Source organism: Chiloscyllium plagiosum, unplaced genomic scaffold (assembly GCF_037043375.1).
Source record: "Chiloscyllium plagiosum isolate Xiang-an unplaced genomic scaffold, Cpla_swu_hap1 HiC_scaffold_3, whole genome shotgun sequence".
NCBI classification, from domain to species: domain Eukaryota; kingdom Metazoa; phylum Chordata; class Chondrichthyes; order Orectolobiformes; family Hemiscylliidae; genus Chiloscyllium; species Chiloscyllium plagiosum.
Genome location: NW_028270141.1, coordinates 45642898 through 45660041, shown reverse-complemented (window position 1 = coordinate 45660041; position 17144 = coordinate 45642898). Strand labels below are relative to the sequence as shown.

At 37.5% G+C, this 17144-nt stretch overlaps 1 protein-coding gene across 5 annotated transcripts in view; it reads left to right on the top strand.

Annotated features, from left to right (window-relative positions):
• Positions 1-16858, top strand: part of LOC122542930 (katanin p60 ATPase-containing subunit A1-like) — a 47530-nt gene extending 30672 nt beyond the window's left edge. For 4 of the 5 annotated variants that reach the window (XM_043681078.2, XM_043681091.2, XM_087979061.1 and 1 more), the window contains 7 exons: positions 487-605; positions 848-953; positions 2582-2740; positions 3752-3878; positions 6145-6279; positions 8197-8323; positions 14073-16858. In XM_043681078.2, coding sequence (XP_043537013.1) covers positions 487-605; positions 848-953; positions 2582-2740; positions 3752-3878; positions 6145-6279; positions 8197-8323; positions 14073-14271 — 972 coding nt within the window. In that variant the 3' untranslated portion in view covers positions 14272-16858. The remainder of the gene's footprint in view (positions 1-486; positions 606-847; positions 954-2581; positions 2741-3751; positions 3879-6144; positions 6280-8196; positions 8324-14072) is intronic. The other variant, XM_043681097.2, reaches the window with a different exon arrangement.
• The last annotated feature ends 286 nt before the right edge of the window (positions 16859-17144 follow it).

The window sequence follows — 17144 nt, the reverse complement described above, 5'->3', positions numbered from 1 at the left end:
ATACCTTAAAAAAAAAGGAGCAGTTCTTACAACCATAGATTTGTCCCATCCTCTATCTTAGATCCTTTGTATGCTTTTAATTCACTGTTCTTGCCAGCAAGTGAGTTAAACTCTCACTTTTGGTAGTTTTATATTTGTGTTTGGTTTGTTGTAGATGTTTTCAGTTTGCGATGTGTTTCATATATCCTGTTGTATTTTGCTTGATAATTTGCAAAATGTTCTTACATGTATATTATTGCTAAATATTTGTCATTTCAGATGTAGATTAAAGAAGCAAGAATTTATTACTTCCCCTTAGGGTTCACCTCTGCTCCATTATAAACTTTTATTTGTATGCAAGTTTCCATCAAAATAGATTCTTAGTAATTTACATTAAGTATATTCCTCCAGATTTTTACCAAATTAAATTTTCTCTAGGATGTCATAAAAGGAAGAGAATTTGACAATAGTTGTGAAGACTAAGTATGTTAATCTAAATCACTGTAGGTTAAAGCAGTTGATACCTCTGAAAGTGAGCCAAAAAAGTTTGATAGTTCTGGGAATGACCGAGATTTAGTAGAAGCTTTGGAACGAGACATAATATCACAAAACCCAAATGTTCGATGGTGAGTAAAATCATTAGTCCTTGATTCTTTTGGAACATTGTAAAATTATTGGAACTATCTGTGTGCAGCAATTTTAGTTTGAAATGATGAACTGTCAATTTTTATATAAACGTCAAAGTTATGAGGTTATCTTTTATTGAACATATATATCAAAGACCAATTTTGTTTTCTAGTCCTAAATAGAAGTATGCATGACATCATTGTCAAATATCAGAAACTAACCTAATCTATGTTGTATTTAGGGATGATATAGCAGACTTGGCGTCAGCAAAAAAATTACTGGAAGAAGCAGTTGTTTTGCCAATGTGGATGCCAGATTTCTTTAAGGGAATCAGGCGACCTTGGAAAGTAAGATAATATGTCCTGGTAAAAGCTATCCAGTTGGTTTTTTTGGTATGCGTGTAATCCATTGACAACATCACAGGTTAAATTTTGAAGTAGTAAAAAGTTACAAGGCCTGTCGCACAGGCTTGATGCATTCTATACAATATAGGATTATACAACTACCATATTGTTCGTGTGTCCTTGCCTTAAGTGTCATCCTTGTTCTGAGAGACTGCCTCGAGCACACACACATCATGTGATTATCACCCATTTACTTGCTTACCTAATTGACCCAAATAGCCGTAGCAAGTAAAGAAGTAAAACTTCTCCATGACGTCAGTGTTGACATTTCTATTTTTAACTATTAATGATTTTTAATCTTCAAACTCTCAGTCCCAGAATTATCCCAGCTATTTTTTTTAAGCCACAAGATGTTATCAATGTGCTTATGAAAATTAAACAACTGAAATTGCATATTCCATGTATGGAATTACAAATGAATTACGCAGGATTATTATAAAAGAATATAATTTGCAACAAAGCTACTCAATACTTTATAGTACTAATAAAGTAAAAGCTCCAGTAAAAATTAAATGGTCTTGCAGTTTCTAGGTAAAATTAGAAATATATATTTAAATAAACAATTTGATTCTATTTAATAATTGTTTTGTTACCTAATAAATTACTCTTTTGTGATTGAAGGTTTTGTTATGCTATTTATCTGAGATATGCATGATCTAAGGTACACAGTCACATTTGTTAATTGATAAGTGAACATAATTATTGATACATTAGACATGGTGTCCATGGAGCAGAATGAAAGTTGTAAAGTTTGAAATTAAAATTGCCGTTTAATAAATTTTAGTCTTGAGAAATGCATACGTTTTCAAGAGACTGGAGATTTTAAGTGCAGATTTACTTGCAGTAATTATGCTGATGGGTTAATTTTACAACTGAAAGTTTGTATGTCTAACTTTCACTTCTGAGCTATGATCAGATTGGCATGGCTGCCATTTATGCTTCAAATGGTGCTTTTCATGCTATTGGAATTATTCAGACTATTGGTCACCTTGGTAGACATTTGAGGTCCAAACTGAAACAATAAGATTGTCACTTTCTCAATATGTATTCACAATATTATCTGGAAGTACAGCATTGACTCTGTATGATTCTATAAATATAGACTTAATCTTCACAATCCAAGGAAGAGCAAAAATGTATACGATGACATACTTGGAACTTAGTGGGGAAAAAACAAGAAAGATTTAGAGTCGATGAAGAACTTATATTGCTTTAAACGTCTGAAGATATTCAAATGCTTTGTTTATCAAATACCTGATTTGTATTGAATCTTGTACAAGCATATATGAGAAGTGCAAGAGCACTGCATCTGTTGGAACAGTTTTCAGGTTTTGCACCTCTTTCGGTCTCAGAATTCCTGTTTGTTGTTGCCCAATTTGCTATCTCCCAGATTTGTGGCTGCAGTTGAGAATTTCTGCAAAGAAGACTGCAGTGTGTTGCGTCTCTGCGATACGTTTTGCTGTTTCAATTTAGATGAGAGTTGGGGAGAGTAAAAGTTGTTGGGTCTGAAGTTCTAAGTAATTAGGTGCTACTGCCACTGAGTTTTAGAATATGTATGCTTGTTTATACAGGGAGTATTAATGGTTGGTCCCCCAGGAACAGGAAAAACAATGCTGGCTAAAGCTGTAGCAACTGAATGTGGAACAACATTTTTCAATATTTCTTCATCAACGCTTACTTCCAAGTATAGAGGAGAGTCTGAGAAACTTGTCCGCCTTTTGTTTGAAATGGTAGGTGTTTGTACAGTTGTCGGTAACACCTGATTCATGGTTGGTTAGTTTTCAGTTTGCAGCTTGGAAAAGTAGATCAGGAACCAGACCCCAAATCACAAAGTAATCTGTATTCTAAATCCTGCACAAAATGTGAAAGTAGCTGGCAAAGTAAAACACAGCCTTAATAGGCAAAGACAGAAAAGAAATTGTGTAAACCAAGAAACCCAATTACTCATTCGTTCATTCATTCACTTTTCATAAATGACACCTTCCTGATCTGGCCCCTGATACCTTCGTAGTAAGCATGGAACTGCTACTGAGATCCTGTAAGATAGTGTAAGTATTTGTCCCTTTGTACCACTGACAAATAAGATTCTACACTCCCAGCTGACTCATGTTGATCAGAGGAGTGAAACAACAGTTTTCTCCAACATCAAAATAAGAGTTGCCCGCTCCTAAAGTAGAAACCCAGAGACATGCAACACACCAAACAAATCACATTTAGTTTCAATATGTCCTCCTTTAAACTAAGATTTGGGTAGAATATCAATAAATTTTGACCCAGGTGAACGATGGCTGGTGAAGCAAAATCTGATAAAATTTCAGTATAAACATGTCTCTTTTCTCAGAACGTGAGCAGAGACTTGCTGCAACCCTTGTCCAGCCATTCAACAGCTTCTTCAACATTTCCGGTAGACCGATTCCTGATAGACAACCAAGATTCTTACAATACACTAACAACCCCAAAAGTTAGCAGAATGTAGTGCAGGAAAATGCATCAACTTAACAGTTGTTGAAGTGACTAAGGACAGTTGAATATATCTGGAAATATGACTTCAGAGTCACGACAAGAAGTTGCATGGGTGTGATCTCTGACAAATTATCTATTGGCCTTTCCCTACTCTAACTTTGTTTTAAAATAATCATGAAAGTTTTTCATTGATGAATGAAGTATATATATCGAGTGAAATTATTGGAATTGATGCTGAGGTGTTACCTGACATTGCATTCCTGCTTCTTGTTTTCGAGGCCAGATTTTATGCCCCAACAACCATTTTCATTGATGAAATTGACTCCATTTGCAGTCGTAGAGGAACTGCTGAGGAGCATGAGGCAAGCAGACGGGTAAAAGCTGAGCTACTTGTTCAGATGGATGGTGAGTGCCTTTTTTTTTACCTCTATGCTTGATGGGAGACTTTGTCTAAATGTTAGCTGGCTATGAATCCATGGAGCACATCATAACCAACTTTTGTGTTTGCTTATGATTCATCTAACCAACACTCCCCATAATTTGGAGATGCCAGTGTTGGACTGGGGTGTACAAAGTTAAAAATCACACAACACCAGGTTATAGTCCAACAGGTTTAACTGGAAGCACACTAGCTTTCGGAGCGTCTTCTCCACTACCAACTGATGAAGGAGCGATGCTCCGAAAGCTAGTGTGCTTCCAGTTAAACCTGATGGACTATAACCTGGTGTTGTGTGATTTTTAACTTCCCAACTGAGTAGCAATAGGGAGCAGCAATCTGGCAATTTTTTTTATTTGTTGCATAAGGCTGAAGTTATTTGTAGCACATGAACCGCTGCCCTAACTAAGAACTGAAAATTGGCATAAATTTGCTATAAAACAGAAAGTGCTAGAAATGCTCAGTATTTTCAGGAGGACAAGTTAATTAATGTTTCAGGTCAAAGTGCAGAATGTTAGAAATTTAATCCGTTTGCTAGTATGGAAGCAGAGAATAGAAATGAAGATCAAGGAAAGTCTGAAGGGATGGATAGCAGGAGTGATTAGATGACAGTGGCTGAGTGTGCATGGTCAAAGGAGAAGTAAAGAAACAAAACTTGGGCAGCACGGTGGCACAGTGGTTAGCACTGCTGCCTCACAGTTCAATTCCCGCCTCAGGCAACTGTCTGTGTAGACTTTGCACATTCTCCCCATGTCTGTGTGGGTTTCCTCCGGGTGCTCCGGTTTCCTCCCACAGTCCAAAGATGTGCAGGTTAGATGAATTAGCCATTCTAAATTGCCCGTAGTGTTAGGTGAAGGAGTAAATGTAGGGAAAGGATCTGGATGGGTGGCTGTTCGGAGGTTTGGTGTGGACTCCGAAGGGCCTGTTTCCACACTAAGTAATCTAGTTTCTAGTAAAACTTGGGTCCAACAGAGTTGTAAAAATAGAAAATCATCATCAATAGCCATCAGCTGAAAATATGGGGACAGAGTTATGATAAAAATGGAATTCAGTATTAACTTTAAATGACTAACATGGCTAATCAAAATTTGAGATGCTGCTTTCAGCTTATGTTAAGTTGAAATGGAGCAGTGTAGAAGACTGAAAATAGAAACGTGATAATGGACATTGGATGGAGAATTAAAATGACAGGTGATCAAAAACTCAAGCTCACACTTGTAGATTGAGTGGAGATGTCTTGCAAAATAGTAATTAATCTACGTTTGTAGAGGAGACTGCATAATGAGCAGTAAGTGCTGTTGACTCAACTAAATGTTAAAGTAAATCATTGTTGACGTGGAAGAAGCATTTGAAACCCTGGATAATGTGAAGGTGTGAAGACAAAAAGACACGTTTTGCTTTTGCATTAGAAGGAAAGGGCTTTGGAACAATGAGGAATGGACCAAGACATTGTAGAGGGCTCAGTTCCTCTCTTTTACTGAAAGGGGAAGGTATGATGTGTTTGGTGTGGCTTCATGCAGGATGTCGTGAGAAAATGCAGAGCACAATCATTAAATGTGAAGGCAGATGGGTTGAGAGTAGAACATTTTAACATAGAAATTGAACTTTATTCAGACAAGGAAGAACATAGCTGAAATAAGCAAAACTTTTATGGTCAGTCCAAATATTTTTTATCTTCTAACATTAGCACTTCTTTAACTGGAAAGTGCTTTGGGATATCCTGGGATTGTGAAAGGGGTCTTGAAAGTGCAAAAAATTATCTTTACTTATTCTCTATTCTCTTTACCTTTTTAAAATTTTTTTTGTAACTTTTCATTCTCATTCTCATTTCCATTGCTTCTTTCTCTTAGATGTAGAAAATAGGAGCGAAAGTATGGCATTCAGCCCTTTCAGCAATATGATCATGGCTGATCATGCAACTCTGTGTCCTGTGCAGACTTTCTCCCCATACCCTTTAATACCTTTTAGTCCTAAGAACTATATCTGGTTCCTGCTCGGCCACTTTCTATGGCAGAAAATTCCCCAGGTTTACTACTCTGGGTGAAGAAATTTCTCTTCAGTCCTAAATTGCCTGCCCATTATCCTTAGGTTGTGACTCCTGGTTCTGGACTTCCCTCTTAAACTTTAATAGATTTGTATGAGAACCCCAGAATTAAGTGTAAAGTTTAAATTTGATATCATTTTCTCGTTATGCAAAGTATGTTGCTTACTGATATGTTGGCTCCTCTGTATTAGGTGTTGGAGGTGCATCAGAGAATGACGACCCTTCAAAGATGGTTATGGTTCTAGCAGCTACAAATTTCCCATGGGATATTGATGAAGCCCTAAGAAGGCGTCTAGAAAAACGAATTTACATTCCTTTACCTTCAGGTACTGATAAGATAATGCAAAGGTTGAAGCTTTTATGTCCAGTGTAAGTTTAGCTTTTCCAAGTCTTCAGTTAGAACTAGAAGAAGCTGTAACTCATCCATGACAAATAACTTGTCAAAATATTTTATTGAATATGTGCTAACAACTTTGATCATTTCTGTTCCTTTAGCATTTTTCTAGATAATCATCTAGATTATTATTCTACTGATGAATATTGTATTAAAAACTTGATAGGGAAAGAATCACAATTTAACAGGAAATCATTTTCATTCCTTGTAACATTTGGTTAGTGAATGCTACAACATTAATTTTGCCTCTTTGTTTAATATTGCAGAGTGAATCCTGAGTTATACTGATTACAGTATCTGTAATTGACAATGTTTAGCAAATCATGTATGAGCAGAAATGCAGGTAGTTTTCCTATAATGCATATTTATTAAACACGATTTGGCTGTAACGAGATTAGTGAATTGCTGACTTTTTTATTTAATAAGTGAGCTCCCATTCATTGTTGTGCGGTTCCATCCCCGGCACTTACCTGAACAGTAAAACGCAGCCTCATGATCCTTTGCAAAATGCAAATTCAGTGTGTTCAGCTAAAATAAGAATTCAATCAGCTCTGCAAGCCTTGAAACTTAGCTTGAAACTGGGAATTGTAGTCTGCATTTAGAAGGAACATTTTTTCATACTGGGGAAGAATCTTGAGGAGGACTGGACTTCTACATTGGCATCACATGGTCATTCAGTCCCATGCTTTCTGATGAAGTGCATTGTGAAAGGTAAGATGCTGTAGTCAGTGAAGTTTGTGTTAAAAGGTGTCAAATTTACTGTATTATTTCATCAAACTATTATTTAAAGATTTACTTAGACTGTGCTATCATTTATGTTAGGCTAACTAATATTTTTGGAGAAAGTGAGGACTGCTGGTGCTGGAGATCAGAGCTGAAAATGTGTTGCTGGAAAAGCGCAGCAGGTCAGGCAGCATCCAAGGAGCAAGAGAATCGACATTTCGGGCATGAGCCCTTCTTCAGGAACTAATATTTTTGTTTGATTTTTACTGATATTTAAGGTTGTTCGTCCCAACCCTGTTTTTCCCATAGGCCCCATTATTTATAGTGTGCGATTTTCTTTAACAGAAACACAATACCGCATTATAGGAGAAGTACCTGTAGTAGGAAAATCTTTCATAGTGTAAATTGAGGATTTTTCAGTCTTGGCTCCAGGATTGAATAAAGACATAAATTGATTTAGGGTGTAGGTTTGCTCGCTGAGCTGTAGGTTTGATATCCAGACGTTTCATTACCTGGCAAGGTAACATCATCAGTGGTGACCTCCAAGTGAAGCGAAGCTGTTGTCTCCTGCTTTCTATTTATATCTTTCTCCTGGATGGGGTTCCTGGGGTTTGTGGTGATGTCATTTGTTGTTCGTTTTCTGAGGGGTTGATAGATGGCATCTAGATCTATGTGTTTGTTTATGGCGTAGTGGTTGGAGTTCCAGGCTTCTAGGAATTCTCTGGCATGTCTTTGCTTAGCCTGTCCTAGGATAGATGTGTTGTCCCAGTCGAAATGGTGGTTTTTTTTCATTCGTGTGTAGGGCTATTGGGGAGAGAGGGTCGTGTCTTTTTATGGCTAGCTAGAAAACGAACAGGAAATGACATCACCACAAACCCCAGGAACCCCATCCAGGAGAAAGATATAAATAGAAAGCAGGAGACAACAGCTTTGCTTCACTTGGAGGTCGCCAATGATAATGTTACCTAGCCAGGTAATGAAACGTCTGGATAGCAAACCTACACCCTAAACCTCAACCTGAGCTACAAACCTTGCAAAAACACAAATTGATATCAGTATTTTTATGTAAGAGTCTGGAGACAAATGTCAAAATAAATCTAATGCAAACTCAATTTTTTAATTTCAGCAACAGGAAGAGAGGAGCTGCTGCGGATAAACCTCCGAGAATTGGAGGTGGCAGATGATGTAGATGTCAAAAGAATAGCTGAACAAATGGAAGGATATTCTGGAGCAGACATAACCAATGTTTGCAGGTTTGTTTTAGCACAGTCAATTTATTGATGTCTTATTTCTTGAGGCTGTATATACCTTTGTTTTACATTTCAATTTTTCTTACTGGACAACTATGTGGAGGGAAAAGTGAGGTTTCGCATTTCTCAGCTGCTTAATGTTTACTTGTATATATTGGAGAAAAACAGAAGGCAGTTCCCTAGAGGTAAGTGCTAAAATGAATGTGAAACAACAGATCACTCTTCATTTTCTGTTTGTGGAGCTTTGGGTTGTGCAAATTGGGCACACGTTCACCTACAAACCAAAAAAAAGTATTTTTGAACAGCACTTGAAAAGCATAAAAATACAAAAGTCTGTCTTTTATATGAACATTCCTTGCATATTTACTTGGCATTGAGTCCTCCTCCTTTTCTTCCTCCTCTTCTGTCTCACTCTCTTGTGCTCTCACTGTCTCTCTCTTGCGCACTCTCATGTTTCTCTCACACCCTTGCACATTGTTGGTCATCTACCTACAGCTCTCATAAACTTAACATTCAGACTTAAATATACATTTATTTATCCTGATCCCATTCCTTAATGTTAAAACATTTCAGAAATAGGGAAATAGACATCAAATCCCTCTTCCTACTTAATGATAATTTCAAATTAATTGTCCCATTCATTGCTCTCCAACTAGTAGAAATAATATTCATCTTTCTCCTATCAGAACCTTTTTTTACTATTTAAAGGAATCCGCTTTAATTCTTCTGGCTGGAGACTCAAGGCTATAATGATATTTTCATCACTGTAATTTTCACTGACCTCTCTTAAATAAATGCTGTCTATTAGTGATAGAGATTTAGAGCTGAGTATCATTTTCACATGAAAACTAATCCTTTGGATAATGTGGTGAAGGAAAGGATGTAGATGAAGATGAGAGAACCAAGATAGTATGGTGAGCACTCGATGTAATGCTAGGGCTTTATTGGTTCTATTGAACAGTTAGTGTAACTGTACACAAAACTATAGATTGGAAGAGGTACCTATAGCACACAGTAATGTGTAAAGTGACCTCAATAGTGTCAAGATCAAATATGTAACTTGCAGGCACAGATTGAAGTTTTTGTGACTTTGGACAGGTCTATTTTGTGCTGTGATAAAGGTAGAATTTAGATTTTGTAAGTATCGGTTTTGAGACAAATTGAGGGGACAACAATGCATCTAAGAATTTTAATAAGAAAAGAGGTCAGCTAGAAATAGATGATATTTAGGAAAGATAAGTTATAGGCAAATACTTCCAGAATACTAATGATTTAGAAGGAACAGGCATGCAACCTGATGTACTGTTAACTAGGTGGGGACTAGATAGAAATGTTCAGGAAGGAGGCAAAGAGCAAGCACCATGAGAAAGAAAATGATGGAGCAATTAGCATAGGTAGTTGGAGAGGGACCTAAAGATTAGAGATTGTGGAATCAGGTTTGGAATAAGTAAGGATTTTGTAATTTCTAGGAGCAGTTGGGAGCAAAAAAAAGGAAGAAATGCAGTATTTGTAAAGGTTTCAGACTTTTAAATGGAGAAATACAGAGTCTTAAAGGAAGTGACAGCAGTGATAACACATGCATTGGTTAAAAATTCCCTGGATTCTGGAAAGGTTCCAGCACAAGGGAAAAATGCAAACATAACATCCTTATTCAAGAAGGAAGGTGGAAATTACAAAACTATAAATCGGTTAGTTTAACATCTTCATTGGGGAAATTGTTGAGATCTATTATTAAAGAAGTAGGAAGGGAAAATCAAAACACAATCCATCAGAGTCAGCGTAGTTTATGAAGGATGAACAATGTCTTTGGAATCCCTAAAGTATAGAGGTAAAAACAATGACTGCAGATGCTGGAAACCAGATTCTGGATTAGTGGTGCTGGAAATGCACAGCAGTTCAGGCAGCATCCGAGGAGCAGTAAAATTGACGTTTCGGGCAAAAGCCCTTCATCAGGAATCCCTATATTATGGAAACAGGCTATACAGCCCAACAAGTCCACATCAGCCCTCTGAAGAGTAACCCACCCAGATCCATTCCCCGACCCTATTACTCTATGTTTACCCCTGACTAATGCACCTAAACCTACACATCGCTGAACACTAAGGGCAGTTTAGCATGGCCAATTCACCTAACCTGCACGTATTTGGATTGTGGGTGGAAACTGGAGCACCCAGAGGAAACCCATGCAGACACGGGGAGAATGTGCAAAATCCACACAGTTACCTGAGGCTGGAATCGAACCCAGGACACCGATGCTGTGAGGCAGCAAAGCTAACCACTGATCCACCTTGCCATCTTGAATGTTGAACCAACATTCCTTATTGTTGGGAACATGAAATGAGGGAGAGTGCGGACTGCAGATGCTGGAGAGTTAGAGTCAATATGTTTGGCGCTAGAAAAACAAAGCAGGTCAGGCAGCACCTGAGAAGCAGAAGAGTTGATGCCCTGGCAACAAGCCCCCCAACTGGGGTGGAGGCAGCTGGGTAGGCAACAGGCAGATGCAGGTGGGGGAGGGGGGGGCGACTGTGATAGATCAGCAGGGAGGGTGGATTGGACAGGTGAGAAGGAAGATGGCTAGGCAGGATAGCTCAAGAGAGCAGCAGCAGGCCGGATAGCCAGATCCAGGATGAGGTGGGGAGAGGGGAAACCTGGAAGCCAGAGAAGTCGCGTTGACACCTTTGACTAATTTGATAGAGTTCTTTTGAAGATGAAACACGTAAAATGGATAATGATGGTCTTATAGGTGTAAATGGACTTCCATAAGATGTTTGATAAGGTGCTGCATATAAGATTCCTACACAGAGTATGATCACAGAGGATTAAGTGTAGTACAGAATGCTAGATAGAGGATTGGTTAGTCAGAAAGAAGAGAATGAGGATAAATGGCTTTTTTTCTGGTTGGCAGACTGTAATTAGTAGGTTCCCACAGTGTGCCATCTTTGGAGCACCATCTATTTACAATCTATATTAATGAATTGAATGCAGGAATAGAATATACCAAAGCTAGATTTGCAGATGACATTAAAATAGATGGGAAAGTAAGTTGCAAATAGGAAATAAGAAATTTACAAATCATATGGATAGTTTAAGTCCTTTGAGTTTAGGAGGTGGGAAATAATCTTGAGGTTCTACAGGGTATTGGTGAGTTGGTGAGGCCTCTTCTGGAATATGGCGTCCAGTTCAGGTTGCCCAGTTATAGGAAGGGTACTATTTAGCTGCAGAGGGTTCAGAAGAGATTTATCAAGATGTTACTAGGTTGGAATGTTTGAGTTATAAAGGAAGGCTGGATAAGCTGGGACTTCTTCCACTGTAGTATAGGAGGTTGAAAGATGACCTTGCAGAAGTTTATAAAATAATGAGGCGTATAGATACAGCTAATGCTAATTGTCTTTTCCGGGATGTCTTTTTAAGGTGAGAGGAGGGAGATTGAAAAAAGGCATGATGGGCAGTTTTTATTTAGAGGGTGGTTTGCATATGTAATGAACACACTGAGGATGTGGTTACCATTACAACGTTTAAAAGATATTTGATAAGTGCACGAATGGGAACGGTCTGGAGTGACATGGACCAAGAGCTGGCAGGTGAAACTATTTATTTTCGGATTATCTTCAGCATGGACTGGTTGGACCAAAGGGTCTGTTTCCATGTTGTATGATTGCATGTCTCTGACCATGAATGGGCCAAGGTTTGGCAGACTGAATTTAATGTGGTTTGGTTAGGTTATGTATTTTGGTCAAAGAATAAAAAATGCAACTTATTATCTAAATTTCAAAATGCATAGATGCAGAAGGATCTCTCTGTTCCTTATGTATGAACTACAAAAAGCTAGTGCAGAAGTACAGCAAGTAATCAGGAGAGAAAATGGAATTTTGGCATTTATTGCTAAAGGAAAGGTGTATAAATGCAGGGATGTGTTGTTGCATTGATGAAAACACATCTTGAATACTGTGTAGAGTTTGGGTATCCTGACGAAGCATGTAATTGCTTTGAAAGAATTTGAGCGAAAATTCATTTGGTTAATTCCGGAGATTCATTTGGTTAATTCCGGAGATTAAAGTCTTGTTTTATGATGAGACATTGAGCAATTTAGGTTATACTCACTAGAGTTTAGAAGAATGAAAGGAGATGAAACTGCGGAACATAAGATGCTAAAGGAGATGTAGAGCAGATGTTTTCCATTTTGGGGCAATCTAGAATGAGAAATTGGAGATTTAAGCTAAGGGCTGGCAGATTTAAAACAGGTAAGAAATTACTTCTCTCAAAGAAACATGAATCTGGAATTCGCTGCAGAGTGCAATGGATGCCAGGACACCAAATAAATTTTAGAAGGGGATAGGGTTTTAATTAGTAAAAGATTATGGGGAGCAGGCAGGAAAATGGAGTTGAGGTCAAGATGAGGTCAGCCATCATTTATTTGGATTTCCAGAAAACTTTTGACAAGATGCTGCACAGAAGGCTTCTAAATAAGATATGAGCCCATGGCGTTAAGAGCAAGATTCTGGTATAATTAGAGGATTGGCTGACTGGTAGGAGGCAGAGGGAGACAATAAGGGGGTCTTTTTCATCTGAAGCAATGAGTGGAGTTCTCCAGGGGTCGGTTTTGGGACCTTGTTCTCATTATACATTAACGATCTGGATGAAGGAACATAGCATTGTTACTAAGTCTGCACATGATCTAAAGGTGGAGGGACAGGTAGTGCTGAGGTGGAGAGGCTGCAGAAGGGCTTGGACAAGCTGGGAGAACGGACAAAGAAATGGCACATGGAACGCAATGTGAAAATGGTGAGGTTATGCACTTTAGTGAGAAGAATAGAGGCATAGACTATTTTCTAAATGGGCAAAGGCTTAGGAAATCTGAAGCACAGGGCCTTGGGAGACCTAGTTCATGATTCTGTTAAGGTTAACGTGTAGGTTCAGTTGACAGGTAGGCAAATGCATTGTCAGCATTCATTTTGATAGAGCTAGCATTCAAGAGCGTGAATATATTGGTGAGGCTGTTTCAGGCACTGGTCAGACCACATTTGGAATATTGTGAGCAGTTTTGGGCCCCATATCTAAGGAAGGATTTGCTTTCCTTGGAGGGGTTCCAGAGAAGATTTGCAAGAAGGTCCCAGTGAGAAATTTAAAACTTTCACAGCACCAGCGTATAGTCCAACAGGTTTATTTGTTGGACTATAGCCTGGTGTTTTGTGATTTTTAACTTTGGCCACCCTAGTCCAACACCGGCACCTCCTAGTCAGTAAGGAAGTCTTGTCATATAGGATTGGTTGAGGAATTGGTGTCTGCACGTGATTGAATTTAGGAGAATTGTAGGGGGGTTCTGATTGAAACTTACAGAATACCAAGAGGCCTGGATCGAATGAACATGAAGATATTTTCAATGATAGGAGAGATTCTAGGACCCTCAGTAAAAGGACAATTCTTTAGAACTGAAGTTAGGAATAATATCTTCAGCCAGATGGTAGTTAATCTATAGAACTCATTGCCACAGATGGCTATAGAGGCCAAGCCACTGAGCGTATTTAAATCAGATTAGTAAGGGAATCAAAAGTTACAGGGAAAATGGGGTTGAGAAACAGCAACCATGTTTGAATGGCAGAGCTGTTTCAATGGGCTAAATGACCTCATTTTGCTCCTATATCTTAAGGTATTGTGATCGTATTAAATGGGAGAGCAGATTTGAGAGGCTGAAGTGCCTAACTGAATGCCCTAACTCTTGCTGTCTCTAATTGAATTCTATTTCTAACTTCAGGGATGCCTCCATGATGGCCATGCGACGTCGCATTCAAGGACTAACTCCTGAGGAAATAAGAAATATCTCCAGAGATGAGTTGCAGATGCCAACAACCATGGAAGATTTTGGAATGGCTCTAAAGAAAGTTTCTAAGTCTGTTTCTGCTGCAGACCTGGAGAAGTATGAGAAATGGATTGCAGAGTTTGGCTCATATTAATCCAAATGAAAAATATTTTAGTTATTACCAGCTAAATGTTATTGGAGTCACTCAGGTAAGACAGAAGATTGACTTCTTAAATCACAGGCCAAAAATGAATACCTCCAGTGCCCTATTCAAAAGTCACTTGCAATAGAATTCATACTTCAGTCTATTGTTTACTTGCTTTTTAGAATTGGTTTTATTTACACAGGGATATTGAAAAACCAAAGTGAAGATGTTGGAGAATCTCCCCACCAGAATCCATGATTTTAAAAAATAAATCAAACCAGTTCAAAGAATTCTGTTTAATTCTAACATTGCTTTTCTTTATTTATCGAAGTTCATTTTTAAATGGTTTTATTTGAGGTTCTCTGGAAAAAATTGCCAGCATAAGTTACTATTTATTTAATGCTGAAGGTAGCTTAAGTGATAACTGTCTATTAATAATATGCAGATACAACTGTCAAGGGCTTCAGCATCAGGTATACCCATTAACTAAAAGGGTCAAGGGGCTAAATTATCGACCTTATTTAGTTGAGTCAATTCTGTTTTGTCTTCAGTATTTAAATCTAGTTAGTAAACGAAGCAACTATTAATCAGAATTCTTTGAATTCATCATTTTAATTGCATTTTGATGGCGGACTTCTCATGTTTGTAATGATTAATTTCTAATAAACTCCTTCAAGTATATGAAGTCACTTGCAGCATGCTATAGAATGAGTCAAATGGAAAGATGAAATTTCCTAACATGCTTAATTCTGATCTTGTTTATTTCCTTTAACTGTCCTTTTTTCCTTTTTTTAATTTTCTGCTTATCTTTTCCTTCCTTCATCCGTGTTGCTTCAATTCTTAATATGTGAAGTTACTCCGTAAAGAACAAAAGCCATAACACACACACTTATGTGATGCAGTTAGAACTGTTGGCAGTAGCCTTACTGTCATGTGTGCAAATTGACAATCTGTTCAACCCATTTTCTCATATTAAAGATTCGAAATCCACGCAGCAAGGACTCTATCCTAGACCCTGGTTTTAAAATTAGTTAAATATTGACTGTAGAACACACTCCACCATTTGCTTGTACAGCTTTTACATTGCTGCATCACTGCTCCAAAATTATCACTAGGGCTTATCAAGTCTGCTATCCTGCAGAAAATGATTTGACCATAAGAATAGCAGATTAATTGATTTTTATATTCACTTAAAATGCTGATTGTTTCACACAATCCATGACTTTATAGTTTTGTACACTGTCAAATTTGAATAAAGGGTGTTTGAATAACTATAATGTTAGGTAATAGTGTCTGAATTACAGTAAATATTTTTTCACATTAAAATATGAAATGATTTTGAATGTGGAGAAAAATTAGATTGACACCAACCTTATTCCTGGGTTGATGTACAGTGTGCTATGATGTTGCCATTGACCTCATTAGGTGTGATAACATACGGTACAATGAAATTGTAGCCTGGTTCCAGAATGGTCTGATTTCTTGGCTTCCATTATTTGAATGCATATATTGTCAAATGGAAAAACTTCATCCATGGGTTTCCACAGTTGCAACTTGGATCAATTGAATTAAATCAATTTAGTCCTTTTTCACCGTAACTTTTCAGCAGGAATTCTGATGTGATAGTTGGCTCACCAAACCAAAGTTCTTCTCTTTAATGTGTGCAGATTGGACAAAATAATTAAATGAATTTAGGTAATATGATTTAATTTAGACAAGACTTGTAAGTAAATCACTACAAGATGAATATTTTGGGTGGTTTACTGGATATAACTTTTACCAAGTATGAATGGCTGATATACCATGCCTCCACTTAAGTGGCCAAGTTAATGCACTGAGAATCCTGCATTGTTGTCATCGTGTGGAGAAGTGGGAAGAATGTCCATTTGCCTTTCCAATTATCTCCACTCTCTGGCAGAAAACATGAAGATACAGTCCAGAATAACTATATTGTTAATGAGGCAGATAGTTGTTTAGAAAAAACTATATAAATGTTATTAAGTTACCAGGGCAAAATGGTTTGATTAACCAGAGCCTAAAGTTAATGTACATTCTTATTTGTTTTCTGCTCATGCCATTATTTATTTTGATCAAAAACTGAATGCAGGATAATTTTTTAATTTTGTCCTTCCATGCACAAGCAGATTGTGCACAATGGATTAGCGATTATTCAAGAACACTAAACTGGCTTTATATCAAGCTTGTAAAGGGAAAGATGGGAAAAACTGATAAACATAGAGTAAACTGAAAAAATGGGCATCATCCATTCATATTTTTCTGCAAAACAATTTATCCATCTGTGTATTTGAAGTCCATTACAGTAGATGCTGCCAGGCTAGCTGAGTTTCTCCAGCACTGTTTTTTGTTGGTGTTGATTTTCTAGTCGCCGTTACATCTGTGCCAGTTAGATATTCATACTTCTAGCATTTAAAGTCTAAAAGACTTTCCATTTCCCCTAATTCAAATACATTGGCTCATGCTCTAAAGAGTAAGTAATTTATAGAATTTATGCAAAATTGAACATTTGTACTTCAGCTCTGGAAGTGCATGTTACCTTGTAAGTAACTGATATTAATAAAATGACACTGTTAAAATATTTTGATGTGCTTTCAATTCTCTGCTCAAGGTTTTTAATGATTCCTTTATTCTGTAGCTCCTCAGTCTGCTTGAAAATAACGTCGTCACAACCAGTACCCAGAAATACATAATTCTGTTGCCACAAATGCATTGAAGAAACAGATTACGCAATCAAAATAAGCTATTCCAGTATAGTTATAACTGGCATCTATGTATGTCTACTTTGTCAGTCCCCTTGAACATCTTATATACAATTAGATCTCCTTTCACACTCCTAACCTCCAGACAGTATAGGCCTAAACTGC